Source organism: Macrobrachium rosenbergii, chromosome 13 (genome assembly GCF_040412425.1).
Source record: "Macrobrachium rosenbergii isolate ZJJX-2024 chromosome 13, ASM4041242v1, whole genome shotgun sequence".
NCBI classification, from domain to species: domain Eukaryota; kingdom Metazoa; phylum Arthropoda; class Malacostraca; order Decapoda; family Palaemonidae; genus Macrobrachium; species Macrobrachium rosenbergii.
The window spans coordinates 765,555-784,998 of record NC_089753.1 but is presented as its reverse complement, the minus strand read 5'-3'; the positions used below and the strand labels follow the sequence as shown (position 1 = coordinate 784,998).

The 19,444-nt window shown below is 38.0% G+C and overlaps 1 protein-coding gene across 4 annotated transcripts in view; it reads left to right on the top strand.

Annotated features, from left to right (window-relative positions):
* Window positions 1-19,444, top strand: part of LOC136844855 (uncharacterized) — an 855,665-nt gene that overhangs the window by 799,440 nt on the left and 36,781 nt on the right. For 3 of the 4 annotated variants that reach the window (XM_067114093.1, XM_067114090.1, XM_067114092.1), the window contains exons 15-16: window positions 5,566-5,760; window positions 6,178-6,291. In XM_067114093.1, the coding sequence (XP_066970194.1) occupies window positions 5,566-5,760; window positions 6,178-6,291 (309 nt within the window). Of the gene's footprint in view, window positions 1-5,565; window positions 5,761-6,177; window positions 6,292-18,759; window positions 18,891-19,444 lie in introns of those variants that run through there. The other variant, XM_067114094.1, reaches the window with a different exon arrangement.

Here is a 19,444-nt window from a genome sequence, read left to right as displayed (position 1 = left end):
ACCTACAAAGAACTCCACAGTTAAGTCGGTCCTCTTTTTTCACCAGGGAGAAAGGTGGTACTCTCCTTTGAATGCTATAAGACAACAAATTCTGTATTTTATTAAACAAGCTAACCCAGTTCATTCCAAAAAGGTTCATGATAATATCCGAGCAGTAGCTACTACCTCCACTAATTATTTTTTTATAATATGGATTTTGCCGAACTTACCAAGTATACAGGATGGAAATCACCTCTAGTTTCGCGCCACTATTTAAAATGCTCGAGAAGCTCTAAAATTTTCTACAGTGGCTGTGGGGAGTGTCATCTCCCACCTTGAGTATCCTTATCCTTTCCTTTCCCCCAGCCTGCCTGCCTCATTTATTTCACTGCTGCCTTTCTGGATCAATCATGCCTCTGCTCCTCATAATCCAATACTGGTATTACCTGATTATTGTCTGTCTTGTGATTTAGTTTGATATGTTGTGGTTAGATTAAGTCAGAGAATTGCTAGGCAGTTTTATTTGCTTCATGTGCCTCAAAATTTTTTCTTTCAATTATATCATTGCTTTTAGGTTTAAGTTTGTAATTGCTGGTTATTCTATTGGATTGTAGGGGCCTTTTATTTTCCCCTATTTGTACTATATGTTGGTGTTTCTACCTTGTTCCTAGGTTAAGTTTACTATTTCATTATATCTTTTTGATGTGGGGTGTATTATGCCACCAGTATTTACCTATAGTTAAGCCCAATTTTCATTGTTGAGATATTTTAATTAAATCTATTTTTCCATAGCATGTGTTTCTTTCCAATTACCTTTTGTATTCAGTTGTAGCTTTGCAGTCTTGGCATGATTCTCTGACAGTATTTCACTGGGTGACCACGGGGCCGAGCTCCAGAAAGGGATTTGGCCAAAGGAAAAATCTATTTCTGAGAGGCCCCGTGTCTGTGTTCGTATTTTTGAGGTACAGGTTCGCCCCCCCTACTGGCTCATGCCAAGCCTGGGGGTGGTGCTAGTCTGGAATGAGTTCAGATGGCGCTGGAGTCGCTGCGTGGCGGGCTGGTGAGCATGGGCGCTGGTGCGACCCCTCACTCTTCTCGGGGATATTGACATGGGGATGTCTATCGAATGTGGCTCTGTGGTTGTGATTCCTTCACTCACCCTTGGTTATACCCGGCGTCTTCATTGAAGATGCCGATCTGGGAGTAATGCTCAGCATTCCTGAAGCTTTTTTCTCTGGTATATTTAGCAATATTTATACCTAGAAATTCGTGTATGAATGGAATTTCACCGGGTGACACGGGGCTTCCCTCAGAAATAGATTTTTCCTTTGTCAAAATCCCTTTTTTAGTGTGTATATATGGAAGCATGAGTATAAATGTATTTATTGTGTGAGTGTGTTCCAGTATGAAAGCTTATGCACTTTACAGCTTTTCATTTCATTTTCATTCATTCATCATTAGCGAGTGACCTGTGGGTCCAGTGCTAGGCTTCTAGCCTAGACTTGTCATTTCATCCTAATCCTTCGGGCCAGCCCTATGAGAGCTGATAGTTAGCTCAGTGGTCTGGTTAAACTTTTTAATAATAAATAAATAAATGTTTAAATATGCAGTTATAAACATTTTTAGGGGTGTGTGTCAAATATTTGTGGATTTACTGTATATCCATATATATCTTTGTCTTTCTATCTATCTATCTATCTATTTATATATATATATATATATATATATATATATATATATATATATATATATATATATATATATACATACATACTGTATCAGGTTTCCATCACTAATCAGGCGTGACTGGGGCCTGGAGGTGCGGATTAGCCATTTATTAAGCTAGTATACACGAAACTCCAGCAGCTAGCACCTCATCTTAAAATTAAAATATCCATGAATCAGTACAAGTTGGTTAATAAAGAAAAGACAATTATCAAATACAGGTAAAGTGCTTTCAATTACGATATTTCGGTTTATGTTGGGGTAGCAATTAATACTGATACAAAAATATTTAGGAAATATTTTTAGATTTCCATATGGCGCAGGCAGCAAGAGAGACCAACTTACAATAGACCAAACTTCTTTTCCTCCATCTCTTTATTCCATCTGCTAGTTAAAAAAGTAAAAGAGAATGATAAAGTATTGTCAGTAACGTTATACTCTTGCGTAAATCGTGCACGCAATAAAACAATCGAGCGGAAACTGTTGTTTGCTACTAATCGTATTGGATAACAACTGTTTTTAACGTATTTCAACTATCGTGCGGTCAAACAATTACTGTCGTTATGTTACAAATGACGTTAAGTACTGTACAATTTGACTGATATATTTTACACTATTCCCATATTAAGCGCCTGGAGAAAAGATCGACGGAAATATACTGCTTCAGTAACTTTTAAGCTGCAAGTTGTAGCTGAAGCTGAGAAAAAAAAAAAATGTTCAAGCTGCTAATGACTATAAATTATCATGCATCAGCAACATGGATGAAACTTGACCATAAATAAAATTGGAGAATGTGTTTTTAAAACTACTGGCATGAAAGATTACAGATTACTGTTTTTCACGCCGATAAAGATAAATACGTAAAGCTCGTATTATGATGAAATCAAGAGAAAATAGCGAACGGCATCTTTATTTTTTTTACACAAAACAAACATGCCCCCAAAACGGCCAGCCACGATTCCCGTGAACATCATATATTAATGAAAAAAAATAGCTATATTAATTTCACAACGAGACGTATTTAAGTTATATTTTGACTTAAAAACACTTCGTATATATTTTGACTTAAAAACACTTCGTATAACGAAAAATATCCTTGTCCCAAATAAATAAAATATCTATATTCATTTATGCTTACTAGAAGCAAGAAAAGCTCACTGAACTGACTTAAATGCGGCAAAATAAACACCGCGTTATCGGTTCCAAAACAAAACATTGATCGCAATTTATAATACAAAAGCAATATGAGAATATACGGTTGGATACAATGCAGTAGTAAAGCATAACTTTTAAAATATCCATGAAAAGATGCACATTCATTATGTTGATGTGTGTATAATGCTGTTAATATGTGAATAGAGTTCAGTATAATGTAGGCTGAGCTACGTATATATAGCCTATAACGATATACCTTAGCGTAGGCCAAAGACAATAATAAATGTAAAATGGAACAGCAAAAGCATGCTTGCATTTACAAACACCTCAGTTTGTCGATACAGCACCTGGCGCCACCGTCGAAGCGGCCAGCGAGCAAGTTAGTATGGCGACCGGGAAATTTGAAAACATTAGAAATAACTCTGGCAGAAATTTGTGCGGATTACTGATTGTTCCGGACTACTGATTTGCCGGATTAGTGATGGTCAACCTGTATATATATATATATATATATATATATATATATATATATATATATATATATATATATATATATATATATATATATATATATATATATATATTTATATATATATATATATATATATATATATATATATATATATATATATATATATATATATATATATATATATATATATATATATATATATATATATATATATATATATATATATATATATATATATATATATATATATATATATATATATATATATACATATATATATATATATATATATATATATATATATATATATATATATATATATATATATATATATATATATATATATATATATATATAAATATATATATATATATATATATATATATATATATATATATATATAGTATATATATATATACATATATATATATATATATATATATATATATATATATATATATATATATATATATATATATATATACATACATAAAAATAGCTAAAATCTGTGAATACTTAAAACCTCCCTCTAAAAACACTTAGAACTGCCTATTTTGGTAGTTTAAACACAAGAAAAACCTTCTAAAAATGCTTATACCTAAGTATTTTAATAGTTTTTTCACAAAAAGTGCATTCAGTCATGAAAATTATATGAAAGTACAGTAATTAGTGAATATTTCTCAGTGAAAAATACTGTGAATGGGCGAATTTTCCGTGAATAATGGGTAGACACATTCCACAGAGAAATATGCGAATACGTGAGTCTGCGAATCTTGAGAACGCATGAAATATGGGGGTTTACTGTATATATATATATATATATATATATATATATATATATATATATATATATATATATATATATATATATATATATATATATATATATATATATATATACACACACACACACATATATATCATACATACAGGCATACATACATACGTATGTAGTACATATACACATACATTAAAAACATATGGTGCGACGTTTCAAGAATAGCATCTCAATCTCAAGCTGAATTGGAACAAACATGAAATTAATACTAGTGTTTATTGATTTAGATAGTAGTGATTTAAATTACAGAATCTATATTAGGTTAAAAGGAAGAAACAAACCATCAAAATGGGAGAAGGGAACAGAATGACTATTAGAGCACAACCAGACCACCAGAACTGACGATAGGTACGAAGTTGTCAAAGAAGTTTGGGCTTTTATGTGGGAAGCTGCCCATTTTATAAATAATGGCTCTTAAAATTGTCAACATTTATGTTCTGTGCTCTGCCCTGAATTTAAAAGTCTTTGTATTGGATATTATATTTGCATTGTTTTGCATGATCTTGGATATTAGAGGACTCAGGATTATTTTATTTGACACAAATATGATAACTGATGCCCCTCTGGACATGGAAGTGGAATGACTAGATTCCATTCCATCATTTTTCCCTCTTTCGAGAGCAGCATCTGCCCTCCAACATGAAGTCTCCTTTGGGAAGTACCATGGTTCTCCAAATGGTTCCTTACTTGAGTAACCCTTTCCCACCCTAGAAGGGGCATTCAAGCCCATGGCACTACAAATGTGGCCAGTGATTTTGCCAGATCAGTAGGAGGTTACAGGAGCCATGTTTTCCCTGCTTGCAAGGCAGCCAGGATCACGACAGTTCCTTGGTGGTTATCAACTCCAGTCAATTGAATGAATTGAATGAGACTGACCTCCCATTTAAGGAGTAAATCTCCTTATACAAGGCAATGCTTTGTGTTCCCATAGGAACAGGTAACAAAATTTCGATAACAATTTATATTTCTCCTAGGTATACAAACCAGAGCCTTTTATATTTAATCCCACCTCAGCCTCCCCTCTCGGTCCCCATGACTGGAGGAAGAGTGAGTGTGATGGTTGATGAATGAGGAGATACTCCCCCACTCACCCCCATGTTCACCTGTTAACCACTTGGTTAACCTACTTTTTTTACCAGTTTTCAACTGGTTTCCAGCTTGTGCTAAAAGATACTACTATGCAAAAGGCTTAGGTTTGTGTATGTAGGAAAAATACAAAAATCTCTTATATTTTCATATTGTGTGTAAATGAAACCTCTTGCATTCATTGACTTTTCATATAAGAGAGAGAACTGCATACAGGATAGTGTTTCTAAAAGGTCTAATGTTTCCTGAAAGGTGTGCTAAAGTTAGGAATGAATTGTTAGACTTTGGAGGAAATTTTTTATTTTTCCAGATGATGCTGCTGTTATTATCACAACGTTGAAGACCATACTGCCTTTGTTGCCACTGCCATACGATATGATGCTCACCCAGGATATTAACTTGAGATTGCTGAGAGTATTAATTATTGATGATGGACCAGCAATTTTTAGTAGTCTTGATAAAAGTCATGCAGATGCATTTCATTCATTTGGGAGCAACATAACTGGTAAGGAATTCTTCTAAGATCAGAATTTGTTAGGCATTCTGAGCTTTTTGTCCAATGACTTTTTTTTTTTTTTAATCTTACTGTGAAGTCTTGCAGTGAAATTTATAAGAGAGTGAGGGAATGTAATTTGGGGTGTCATCTTGTTATTTAGGTGAAACCATTACTGTTCACAAATGTTGCTATTTTCATGCCATTAAAAACATTGTTTTACCTTTGATTATTGCTTTTCCATAGAGTCATAGTCATTAATACCTATTGGTTAAATTATCATTATAAATTAATGTGGATGTGTTCATTAAAACATATGTGGAATATTGTAACTTCAGTTTTATGCACCAGTAAATTTTCTGATGTATATTATAACATTGTTGCTGCTGGCTTAGATAAGTCTGTGCTAAACCTGTTATGGATTTGCAGACCTAAACATTGTCATCACAGCAGAAGAGTTATCTGATTTGGAACACAAATTGATTAGGGAGTTTTTGAATTTGAAGAGCAGTATTGTAATGCAGGGATCAACTAAACTGGAAGGTAATTATTTGCATTGTTTCTTGGTTGTGTGTGTTTTTCCACCTTCTAGATTATTTGTAAAATAAACAGAGTATATTTTTAGTTTTGATGATGAATTATGGAAGTGCATACTTTGTTTCTTGTTTAAAGAGTTAGAATTGCTGGTGAGGATTGCACATACATTTCACAGATTGCTATTATATGAAACACCCAAAAGATTTAATGACAGTTAAGTTGCCAAGCAGGAATTAAAGTAAATGTTGAAGATAGTAGCATAATTGTGATAATGACAGTATAGATTATAAAATGACAAAACCCACAAATTTTTTAACCTTTTGAGGTTTCAACGATGTTATAGAAGTGTCATCCTTGAGATTCTGATCCCATCAAATGTCATGAAATTATTCGGGATTAATAATGACTGTTTTAACATCAGAGTAGCACTGAGGGGGTGTCTTGAGGGTGTTCAGAAATTGTTTACCTATATCTCATACAGAAGTAGCAACAGTTCAAAGAGAATTATAAATGAAAGCAGTTGTAAGTTCTGAGAAAATAAGACCTATTTTTCCTTATTTTTCTTTACATTTTTATATACAATAATGGGCGTAAGTAACAGTAGTATGCATCCCATATACTGTATACATATTGGAAAGGAAATTGATCACACTTTTTTGTGCTGCAAAAAAATGTATGAATTTTTATTACATTTTTAAAAAAGTATTTACAAAAAGCAAAGAAATGTTTACTCGACTGAATTCAAGGCATCATTCAAAGTATAATTTTGTATAAGTAACTTACCCAGTAATTACCTAGCTATTAGTTTCACTCATTTGGCAGCTTAAAGTTTCGAAAATGGGGGGTCGCACTAGTTTGTTTTGAGGTAGGTGACATGCCCTGCCCACTTCCGGTGGAAAGAGAGGAACACCTTAGTAAAGAGCTCAGTTTGTTTCTGCCAGCTGATGTCTGAAGTCCAGTGGTTGGCAGCAGCTTGAATTTTGGAATTCTTAATTTGTTGGTTGTTGTTTCATCATCAGTTGGTGTAGTATTCTTTTTGCTAGGCCTACGGCATATTGAGTTAGTGATAGGCGAGGCCTTGTAATCAGATTACAACCTTTTTTTCCAATTTTTTGGACTTGCTTTTTGGATTTTCTTAATGTGTGATACTAGTGTTTCTAACTTTAGGTATTGCAGCAAAGGCTGCAGTACATGGCTGACAAAGGAATCTTATGACACACAATGTGTGTTGATTGTAGGGAACAGACATGTTCTATTGACTTGAGGTGCTCAGAATGTGCCGAATGGGACTTGAAAAATGGAAATCCTTAGATTCCCATTTAAAGAAACTTGCTAGGGACAAGAAAAGGAAAGCGACCGCTAGGGGACTTAATAAGTCATTAGCTAGTCAGGATTTGTCTGCTAAATCAGATACAAATATTCCTGTAATTTCTATGAATCCTGTTCCAACCTCTCTGCCTGTTCAAACCTCTCCTTTACCTGGCTCTTGCATTTCCAACCCCAACCCCATAGCCAGCCTACAGTCGAAGATCGACATGAGATTTGAATTAGTTTTTTAATCAATCACGTAATTCCTTCTTCAGTTGAAGTGTTCATGGACAATAAAGGTGATTCAGAGCACCTGGTGGCGCCCAGTGGAAGTGTAGTGTTAGTGGCGGAGGTGGCTGTTTGGCCGCCAATTCTCCTAGGCCAAGGTCCCTGGTGTACTCCCCAGCACCTGGAAGGAGTCAGACTGGTAGCCTAAGGGAGGTTGGTGGGGTCTGCCCTCGAGCAGTCGCCCCCTCAGTTCAGTCGGTTGACGTATCCCAGACTGCAACCAAAGGCCATTGGAAAGGCCTTTAAAGTAGATGTACATTGGTATGTCTTCTAGTTCTGAGGATCTAAGTCCCAGGTGCCATTGGTGTTTTTCGGACAAGTCACGACCACTGAAAAGGTGTGCAGTGGACGTCACAAACTCTTCTCCTGTACCTTGCAAGAAGAGTAAGGATCCTGACTGCCCCTCCTGTAGTCACTGGGACAGCCAAGAATGTTTTTCATCAGGTAATCTCTCGGCTGAGGATTGTACTTCGGCGCTGAAGTGTCACGTGTTTTGGAGGCGGTCTTCATCATCTAGAGGAACTCTCTTCCGAGGATCATCATGTAGAGCCTGAATGCCCAGCAGTGGCGGAACTTCCTGCAGATGTTGAGCACCCAGTAACTTCAGTGCATCAATTAGTGCCTGAGCACCCAGCAGCTCCCATATGTGAATTGGCACCCGAACTCCCTAGTGCTCCATTGCTGGCGCCTGTCTTTCCTGTGATTTCAGAGCAGCTATCGGTGCCTGCAAGTCTACCTACACATAGCACTGCTTCTTCAGTAGCTCCTGCAATTGGAATTTCGTCTTTTCCGCATCCTGATCCATTAACCACACAGGCTCCTGTTAGCACTCAGGCTCTCTCATTGGGTACTCAGAGTAAACTTGACAGCATACCTGAGTCTGCTCAAGAAGGCTCCTCCGGCTGCCCAGGCTCTTGTGGATTTATTGTCACCTGTTTCTTCTGAGGAAGAAGTTGTAGCAGAACAGGACACCCCTTCGACGGCGTATGCCTCCTTGCTGAGGTTCTTTCTGGCTACCTTTCCCAGCTTCTTTTCACCAGCAACTCCCTCTTCTCCTGCTTTGGCATTCTTTATGGAAGCTCAGATGGCTGGTTTCACCAAGTTACCTAAGTTAGTTCTGTCTTCCTCAGCAAAGAAGGCGCTGAGTGAGATTGAAGGGTGACTTGTGGAAAAGAGTGGCCAAGGTAAAGCTACCTTCAGTTTTCCGCCATCCAGGCTTTCACGAGTGAGTTACTGATTCTATGCCACAGGGGAAATGCCTTCCCTGGGAGTTTCTGCCTCCTCCCAGGGGGAGAACTTCTCCGGGCTAATAGACCCGGCCCGGAGATCTGCCTTCACTTTGGCTAAGATCATGTTCTCGGCCATGGAGTTAGCACATCTTTTAAAGAATATCTAAATTATTCGAAGTGATGAGCTTTTTAGACTGAGCTGTGGGTGTTCATGCATGCAAAATTAGAGATTGTGCAGTTTCACCTCAAGATTTTTCGTCCGACTCGCTGGGAATTCTTTCTTGTGTTGACAGGGAACTAGCTGGTCTTTACACCATGGGTGTTTTAAAGAAAAGGGAACTTTGGTGTTCCCTTATGTCTAAGGGGTTAACTCCCTCTCAGAGGTCAGCGCTTCTCTTCTCGCCCTTGGATCGAACGCACCTTTTTCCCCAGGCTACAGCATGGGATGTAGCTTTTGACCTTCAGAAAAAGAGCACATAGGACCTCCTCTCTCAATCTTCAAGATGCCCTAAGGAGTCTCCTGCTTTTACTCCCAGACCTTTGACACCCCTGCAGACACATCCCTTTCGGAGTGGCAGAACCAGACCGTACGTTAGACCGAGAACCAGTGCCTGTTTTCCACAACGCACCATCAAGAAATCTTCCTCTAAGAAGTGAAGACATAGTCCTCCATGCACAAGTAGGAGCAAGACTCCTTCTCTTCTCGGAATGTTGGGAGCAAAGGGGAGCAGAACCCTGGATAGTATCTGTTCTGAGGGAAGGCTACACTATTTCCTTTATGAACTAACCTCCTTTAGTCAACATGCCTGTCAGATTGACAGCATACCCGCCAGGCTCAAAGAGGTTTGCAGCCCTCTCACAAGAAGTCGAGTCTCTCCTTCTGAAAGAGGCCATAGAAGTAGTAGAGGACAGCTATTCTCCAGGATTCTACAATGTCTGTTCATAGTACCCAAGTTGTCAGGGGGCTGGAGACCTGTATTGGATGTCAGCGCCCTGAATGTCGTTGTACAAAAGAGAGCTTTCAAAATGGGAAACAAACCAGACAGTTCTAGCATCCATTTGCCAGGGACAATGGATGGCATCCATCGACATGCAGGACGCATACTTTCACATACCGATACACCCTGCCTCGAGAAAGTACCTCAGGTTTGTTTTCAAGGGCAAAGTATTCCAGTTTCAGGACCTTTGTTTCGGGCTATCGAAGGTTTCTCAAGTTTTCACCAGCGTATTGGCTCCCCTCGCAAAATGGCTCCATCTGATGGGGATCAAAATATCCCTTTATCTCAACAACTAGTTACTGCAAATCCACTTGAGAGAACAATGTACGGAGGACCTTCATAGAACTCTTCTCCTGGCTCAAGAGTTGGGCCTTCTCATCAACCTGAAAAAACCTCAATTAACTCCATCTCAGGAGATTCTTTATTTAGGAATGAAATAAAATCTCAGGATTTTCAGGCTTTTCCAGTCCTGAAAAGAGTAGAAGCGTGCCTGAAGACAGTTGGCGAGATCTTGCAGCTACACTTTTGTTCTGCAATTGAGGGATGAGCCTTCTGGGCACCTTGTTATCCATGGAGCAGTTAGTGTCTCCAGGGGGCTCCATATGAGACACCTTCAGTATTATTTAAGAGTCAGCTGGAACAGGAAAAAGTTTGTATTTCCAGTAATGATGGAAATGAAGGAGGATCTGTACTGATGGAGTTGCAAGAGAAGATTGACAGAAGGGCAGTTCCTTTTCCCTCTGAACCCCAGCCTAGAGTTTTTCTCAGATGCATCAGATCTAGGTTGGGGAGTTCTTCTAGGGAGCAAAGAAATTTCAGGAACTTGGTCCCAAGAACAGAGATCCTGGCACATAAACATAAAAGAACTAAAAGCGATACATCTGGGCCTTCAATTCTCCACCATGGAAGTGTGCAACAAAACATCACAGCGGGGGACTTTCTTCTCTGGCTGAACCAGAACGACACTCGATTGGTGACTTGCTTCATCCAAGTCCTTCAAACTGAGTGGATGTTAGACCCAGTAGTCTGCCTGGATCTTTGGAAGTTGTGGGGGAACCAAACAAAGAACTCTATGCTTTCCCTGTCAATGTGGTGAGGCAGGTATTAAACAAATTTCGATTGCACCAAATTGTTGCCATGGTATTGATAGCTTCCTTTTGGCCAGTGAAAGAGTGATTTCTGGATGTGCTCGAACTGCTTGCAGGCTTTCTGAGACTGCTGCCTCAAAAGCAGCAGCTACTCAGACAACCACACTTCAGGCGGTTTCATCAAAACCTTTCTGTTCTGGCTCTGACAGGGTTCAGATTGTTAAGTGATTGCTCAGAAAGAAGGGCTCTTCAAAAGCAGGTGTAGAAACGATGTTTCCTCTACTAAAACCTCTATAGCCAAAATAGCGGGTTTTCTGCTATATCTAAGATCTTCTAGAGGTCTTTCCACTTCAAATATTTAAGGGCACAGAGCCATGCTAAACTCTGTTTTCTGCCACAGAGGAATGGATTTGTTGGATCTAGTAAAGTCCTTCGAATCAGTCAAGCAAAAGGAAACTCCTATAGTCTCTTGGAATCTAGACATCATACTTAGATGGCTATCCAGCCCTTGTTTTGAACCCTTGCAATCGATCTCCTTAAGAGACCTTACTAGGAAGACCCTTTTCCTAGTCACTTTGGCAACAACAAAAAGGGCCAGTGCTTTGGATAGAAGAATTGGTTTTCCCAAGGAAATGCAGTTTGTTCTTTTTCCTTGGGATTCTTGGCTGCTAAGAACAAGACACCATTGAAGCTATGGCCTCATTCTTTTACTATTAAAAGCTTGTCTGAATTGGTGGGTCCAGCTGAAGAGGAGAGAACTCTCTGCCCTGTGAGGGCTCTTAAATATTATCTCCACAAAACGATGACTATTCGTGGAACTTCAAGCAATCTTTGGTGTTCTGTGAAAAATCCTTCATGGTCTCTGTCTAAGAATGCCCTGGCATTCTTCCTCAGAGACCTTATATCTGAAGCACACTCCATGTTTGGAGAAGAGCTTTTTCCCTCTTGTAAAGTGAAAGCTTATGAGATACGGGCAGTCGCTACTTCCTTAGTGTTTAAGTGAAACTTATCCCTAGCTTCTGTCTTACAATTGACTTTTTGGAAATGCAAGTCAGTATTTGCCTCTCATTACTTAAGGGATATAGAAACAGTGTATGATCAGTGCAGTACCTTGGGTCCATTTTATGTGGCTGGGGGAGGAAACGTAGGAGGCGTTGTTACTTCCTTTTATGTCTTCGCCCTGCATAAGGTGTTGTCCTAGGGGAGACTGGGAGTACTGTGTACTTCGAGTACCCTCCAGTCTTTCTTTTTAATGGTGGGTTATTGGTTTTTTAATATTGAATTGGTGGTTTTTGGTAACTTTTTATCTGGTTATTTTGTTTGGTACTGCACCCTGGGCAGGGGTAACTTGTTTACTTTGCCAGCCATCGGAATTGGTCCATCACTGCAAAGCACCCACTATAGTAGTAGGTGCTCCAGGCTATACCACCTCGCCTCTACACGATAAGAGGGGCACCAGCCAGATTCAGTAAGTACCTACAGCAGCTCTCTTATCAGGAAGGGAAACAACAAACATTGATTCAATGTTAGCAACTTTTCTATTCTCAAATTCATTACTGTACCTCTAATAACGTTTTGGGGTAGATATGTCCAAGCCTTTCCACCTCCTTTCAATGTGGGAATGAGCTATGTAATTACTGGGTGAGTTACTTATATAAAAATGACATTTTTATAATAAAATAAAGTTTTATATGTACTTACCCAGTAATTACATGATCGGAACCCTCCCGCCTCCCCATGCATGGACATAAGGGCATAAGCAAATTGAGCTCTTTGCCAAGTTGTTCCTCTCTTTCCCCCGAAAGTGGGCGGGGCATGTCACCTACCCCAAAACAAACTAGCGTGACCTGCGGATTTCAAAATTATAAGCTGCTGAATGAGTGAAACTAATAGCTATGTAATTACTGGATAAGTATATGTAAAACTTTGTTTTATTATAAAAATGTCATTTTTTTTGTTTTTTTATTTAAAAAAAACTGAAAGAAAAGGACAGTTATTTAGCCTCAAAATAAGACCGAAACTAGCATTGTCATACAAAATGTATGTACAGAGAGCAATAAAAAAATAATCTCCATTGCTTATGAGAGTTAAGCCAGAAGTCAGTGCTTTACCAATGACAAGTTTTGGACCCCCAAGGAAGCTCAAAGGATTAAGTGTTAAATATAACAAATGGAGGTAAATAACTTAGAAAAATAGTAATTTTGAGACAAGAAAAATGAGGGATAGATGAAATTGAATGTTGAATGAAGTGAATTCTATTCCTTTAGAAAAGCATTTTGAAATTGAAGTAATATTAAAAGAAAAAATCAGTGTAAGTTCACAAGTATGCAGTTTTGTTTAGTATTGTATTTCTTTGTAGCCAGTTTCACTTGGCACTGAAATATTAGTTAAGTAAACAGTATGATTAGTGTACCTGTAGTAATATTAAAGCTGCTAAGTATTTGCTCGCCTTAGGTTAAGAAACATCTCCTATGGCTGTTAAAATTCCTAGCAGTATGAGAGATCATTTCTTTACCGTTAAAGCCCTCCTAGCTTAATTGGCAGTAGTGAGAATTTTAGTGAAAATTTAATGTTTTAAAGGTAAAAATTTTTTCATTCACTCTCATTACTTATAATTAAACCACATTTTTGGCCTTTGAATGCCCTGGACACTTCTGCATTATATGTCACAGACAAAAAAAAAAAAAAGTAGTGGTAACTCTGCATGCACCTGTAGATTCCAGGATCCCCACCAGTCAACTGTCTGCACATTAAGAGTAGTCTGAATCATAACTGTGGGAAGTTTCACTTTTTAAAAATATTTCTGTAACCCTTCAAAAATTACATTTCTGTAACCCCAACCCTATTGCTTATAATTAGTCAGAATTGAAATTTAGATAGGATTGATTGAGCTGCTGAATGTTCCAGAATGAGCTGTTTGGGACCTGTAAGATCCCTTAAAGAGCTCCTGGGATGAGAACAAACAAAGAGCCCTTGGATCTATAAGAAACAGGAATTGTATTAGTAAGGAAGAAACCCAGCTAATGACAGTAAAGATAAGATGTTAGGAAAGAACAAGGCACTAGGTGATGATGTTGTCACAATAGCATGTCACCATGGAAAGTTTGTACAGTGGAACCTTGTTTTTCGTATGTAATCTGTTCCAGGAAGTCTGATGAAAACCGAATCGTACCAAAACTGAAGCAGTAATTCCCATGAGAAATAAAGTAAATCCCATTAATTCATTCCAGACACTCAGAAATATTAAAAATAAATACATTTTATAGGAAATAATTATAGTTTTAGGTACAGAAAACAATAAGAAATAAATATACATGACTAATGAAATGGATAGATAAACATTTAACATCACTTTTACCTCTATTGAAGACTCTTGTTGGCGTATGGAAGACAGCCAGGAGGGGAGAGGGAGGAGGAGAGGTTATAGTTTGGAAGGGGAATCCCCCTCCCTAAGAACTTGAGGTATCAAGGTCATATTCTGTGGTTACTTCCCCTCTTTGTTTTTTACTGGCACTAGGACCAGCTTGAGAGTCACTGGACCCCTGTCGCACAAAATATCTGTCCAGAGACATCTTTTTATGGTGTCTCTTTAAGATTTGCCTAAAATGGAACGAGGCATTGTCATTGAACATGTTCCAGAAATGGCTTGTAACAGCTTTGTTAGGGTGATATTTCTTCAGAAAACTTTGCAACTCACTCGACTTTGCACACGTCCTTAATCACTGAAGAAGGCGCATTGTCCCCTCTCTTCCTTCTTCTCCTCCTCCTCCTCATCTGTCATCTGTTGCTGTTCCAGTTGAAGGTCTTGCAGCTCTTCAGTGGTTAACTCTTCCTTGTGGTTGTCCACCAACTCTTCCACATCCTGGTCACTCACATCCAACCCCATGGACTTCCCCAAAGACACAGTAGGTTCCACAACAGGCGTCGGGTCCTTAGGGTCAGGCTCAAACCCTTCAAAATCTTTCTCGAGGACACGTTCTGGCCACAATTTTCTCCAAGCAGAGTTCATCGTCCTGTAAGTCACTCCTTGCCAAGCCTTAACTATAAGGTCACTTCAAAGAATTTTTGAAACATTGCTTTGGTGTAGAGTTTCTTGAAGTTTGAAATGACCTACTGGTCCATGAGCTGGATGAGAGGAGTGGTATTAGGGGGCAAGAACTTTGTCCATTACCAGGAGGCACTTGAGTGGCAATTAATTTTCCAGGAGGTATTTCCTCAAACTTGGACCTAACACTTCATTGACCCACTCAAGGAAAATATGCCTTGTGACCCATGCATTTTTGTTAGCCTTCCACATCACACATAATTTACTCTTGATAACATAGTTTTTCTTGATCACTCAAGGAGTTTCAAAGTTATACACCAGTAAAGGCTTCACTTTGAAATTCCCACTAGTGTTTCCACAGAACAAAAGAGTTAGCGTATCCTTTGTAGAATTGTGTCCTGGCAGTGCATTTTCCTCCTGCATGATGTAGATCCCCTCTGGCATTTTTTTTTTCAAAAGAGGCCTGTTTCGTCGCAGTTGGAGACTTTTTGGGGGGGGGAGGAATCCTTCAGCCTCTATAAATTTCTTGAATTCATCAGTGAATTCTTCGGCCCTTCGTTTGTCCAAACTTGCAGCCTCCCCATGCCTTACCACTCTGTGTATGCCAGTTCGTTTTATGAACTTGTTGAACCAGCCTCTGCTGGTCTTAAATTTACTAACAGCAGCACTTGTTCCAGGCATTTTCTTTGCGAGATCCACATGCAACAGCCTTGTCTTTTTGCAAATTAGCGTCTCCAAAGCACTATCTCCCGCTAACTGTTTTTTGTTGATCCACACCAACAACTTCTCAACATCTTTTACTATCTGCAATCTCTGTTTTTTTTAGCTCATTTACCCCTTTTGCAGCATCAGCTTCCATGATTTCTTTTTTCTTTGCCAGGTTGGAACTGATCGTTGATAAGGACTTTCCGTACTTCCTGGCAAGATCAGCCACGCGTATGCCACTTTTGAACTTTGCTTCAAGTTATTTCTTGACTTCAGTCATGTTTCTCGTTTTCTTTATCGAAAGGTTGGCGCTTGGAACTTTCTTTGCCCCTGTTGTGGCTTATTTAGCTGTCACACTCAATCAGAAAGCACAAAAAACAATCGATTATTACGAAATGTTTCGTATGTACGCACAGGGTTATGCTCAGTCAACGAGACACAACGGTAGACTGGGTCACGAACAGGTTGGGTGCTTTGTGAAGCATATGCGGTCAGGTGACGAGTTTGGTTCAGAGCATTTTCAGCTGTACGATGACTGAGCAGATGTATGAAAACTGGGACAAAATTTAGACAAAAAAAGTCGAGAAAGCTGGATCGTATGAAAAATAGGGCATACGAAAACTGAGGTTTGACTGTGTTTCAAAGGATGCCATTATGAGGAATTAGAGGGGGATTAGGGTTGAGAGGACACAATCTGCTAAGTCTGAGCTCCCAACTAAATCAGGCACTACCTGTCCTGTTGCTGCTCCTGGTCTTAGCAAATATGAATCTAATTATCCATGAGGTACATCCCCAAGATGAAAACTTGCCAAGGTTGTTTGGCTCCTCCGTTATGGTTCTCTTTAAAAAGTAAAGTAGAGCATTGGTCTAGTAGATGCATCCTTTAACTGGTTCTGGTTTGATATCTGTAGCATTGTCATATGCCTCCAAGATTACTTCCCTGAGCCAGCATGAAGTTATTGTCCTTGAACCTTGCTTCCTGGAGTGCCTTGAAGTGAGGAACAATCTGAATGTAAATCAAACCAAACAGCTCTTACTAGACAAAGTAAAAGGTCCTCATCATTGGCATTGGCAGAAAGAGGTGGAATGGTGAAAGGTGCAGAGGATCGGTACTTACTACTTTGGTTTGCCTCTTTACAACAAAATTAACTTGAAAGCACAAACCAGGGTCATTGCAATCCTCAGAACAAGTAGCCTTACTGTAGAGCACATGAAATTCACTGAATTTTCTTGTAGATCAGAAACCAGGAGAAAGACATTGTTCATTGTGAAATTGAAAAGAGAATCTGGACTCAAAGGTTTGTATGGAGGCTTAGTAATCTTTAAAACCACTGAAAGGTCAAGTTTAGAACCTTTATCATTTGAGAACTACCACCTCAAAATGTTATATTTTTTAACCCAATTCACACAACCATAGTATCATTTGAGTGACATGCTCTAGTGAATTTTTTCCAGGTTTTCAACTTTGGAAAGGTTTATTTATTTCCTAGTAGGGAGAAGGAGAGCTGAATTAATGTAATACAAATATCAAATTTAAGCATTCAAATTTCACGTCATGTCACTGGAATGTAATAGTAAAGATTGAATAATTTGGCGAGAATTCAGTGATGTTGCTATGCCTAGTGAGAGTGGCATAAATGTCTGACAGGCCCGTTGCCATATGGAGTTGCCATTTGAGTAACTGCTAAAGTTATTTCGTTGGCATCCCTTTCTTTACTATGCTTCTTCATCCTGTACTCAAGTGTGATTATGATATTCAAATAAAGAAATTGGTAATTTTCTTTCCATTCCAGTTCAAATGAAAAACCAGAAGTATTTGTAAGTGATTTTTTAATATACTTTATTATTAAGTATGTCTTGAATTATATAAATGGAGATTCATCCATTTGACATGTATTTCTGTGAAACTTCCAATACAATTGATCTGTATCCCATGCATACATGGTTTCATTCAAACTAATTAATATATCTTATTTCAGTAACAGTTCAATTTGGCAATAGTATTTGCAAATGATGTATTTTATTTTATTTGAATTATATTTTGTTTTGCTGTCTTCAAAATTTTATACTATGTAAATGTTACTTACTATACTTAGTGAAGGGAAAATATATTTGTTTCTTCATATTTCTTGGTTTTACACTTAATATTATTCAAAACAGAATTTAAGTATAATGACCAAAATCTCCCCCCCCCATTTCTCTCTCTCTCTCTCTCTCTCTCTCTCTCTCTCTCTCTCTCTCTCTCTCTCTCTCTCTATTGTCATTATTCTTACAATATTGTCATTATTCTTACAATATTCACTCACAGCTGTTTGGAAACTAACATGAAATTCTTTGAAGTTTGCAGTTATAGGAAATACAGATTTGATGATGATTAGCAACACGAACCCGTCATTATCTTGCTTTCTCAAAATTGCCATCACCATCATCATAACTGACTGTCATTGCCTTGATTACCTTCTGTATTGGCTGTATCAATTTCCACATCTTTCTGATACCCTCATCTAATAAATCATGAATGAGGAAACAATCATCATCTGCTGATATGTACAGTATGTATGTAGTCTGAGCCGGCAACCCTGACTCAAGCTATTGAATTGGCATCGTAAATTGTGGGCATGATTATGGCAGCAATTTAACATTGTGCAATGCAAAAAGATTTGATTTAATTAAAGGAGAGGCAGATTTATATATACTTTAGTAGTTGACAATATAATCACTTGTTTATGTGATATAAATAAATAACTGACAACTAAATGAGATAATTAAACTTCATCTCTGAGGCAGATTGTAATTTGTCTTTCATGTTGCAGGCACACAGCGTAATCAATCACTCTATAAAGGAAAACTTTTTTTCCCATTCAGAAGTCAGCCTTTTTGTGCACCTAACTGCTGTTGATCTCAGGTATACTTCTATAGGATCTCACGTCAGTATTGATGACAATCACTTTTGTATGTGATATATGTGATTACAGTACAGTGGACCCCCCGTATTCGTGGGAGATGTGTACCACAACCCCCTGTATTCGCTGGGGATGTGTACCACAAACCCCCACGAATAGTTAAAATCTGCGAATATTTAAAACCCCCCTCTAAGAATGCTAAAAACTGCATATCTTGAAAGTTCAGACACCAAATGTATACCTGAAACTATCATCCTACATCAGATATACTGTAAACTAATATCCTGTTACTGTATTAATCTTTGAAATGATATTATTAATATAATTTCAAAGTCATCTTAAACATTTGACTCTTAAAAATATATGTATGTACTGTATGGCTTACAGCTATGTGTGAAAGTAATCCAGTCCCCCTACGTATTCAGGCACGCACATTTTCTTTCATACAGTTACTATTCAGGCCGTCCTGTTATCTTTTACAGGGGAAACATTGTTATGTATGTAATTCAAAAGAGAGAGAGAGAGAGAGAGAGAGAGAACAAAAATACACATACACATTGAAAAATGCAATACTACGTACATATTAAGATTACAT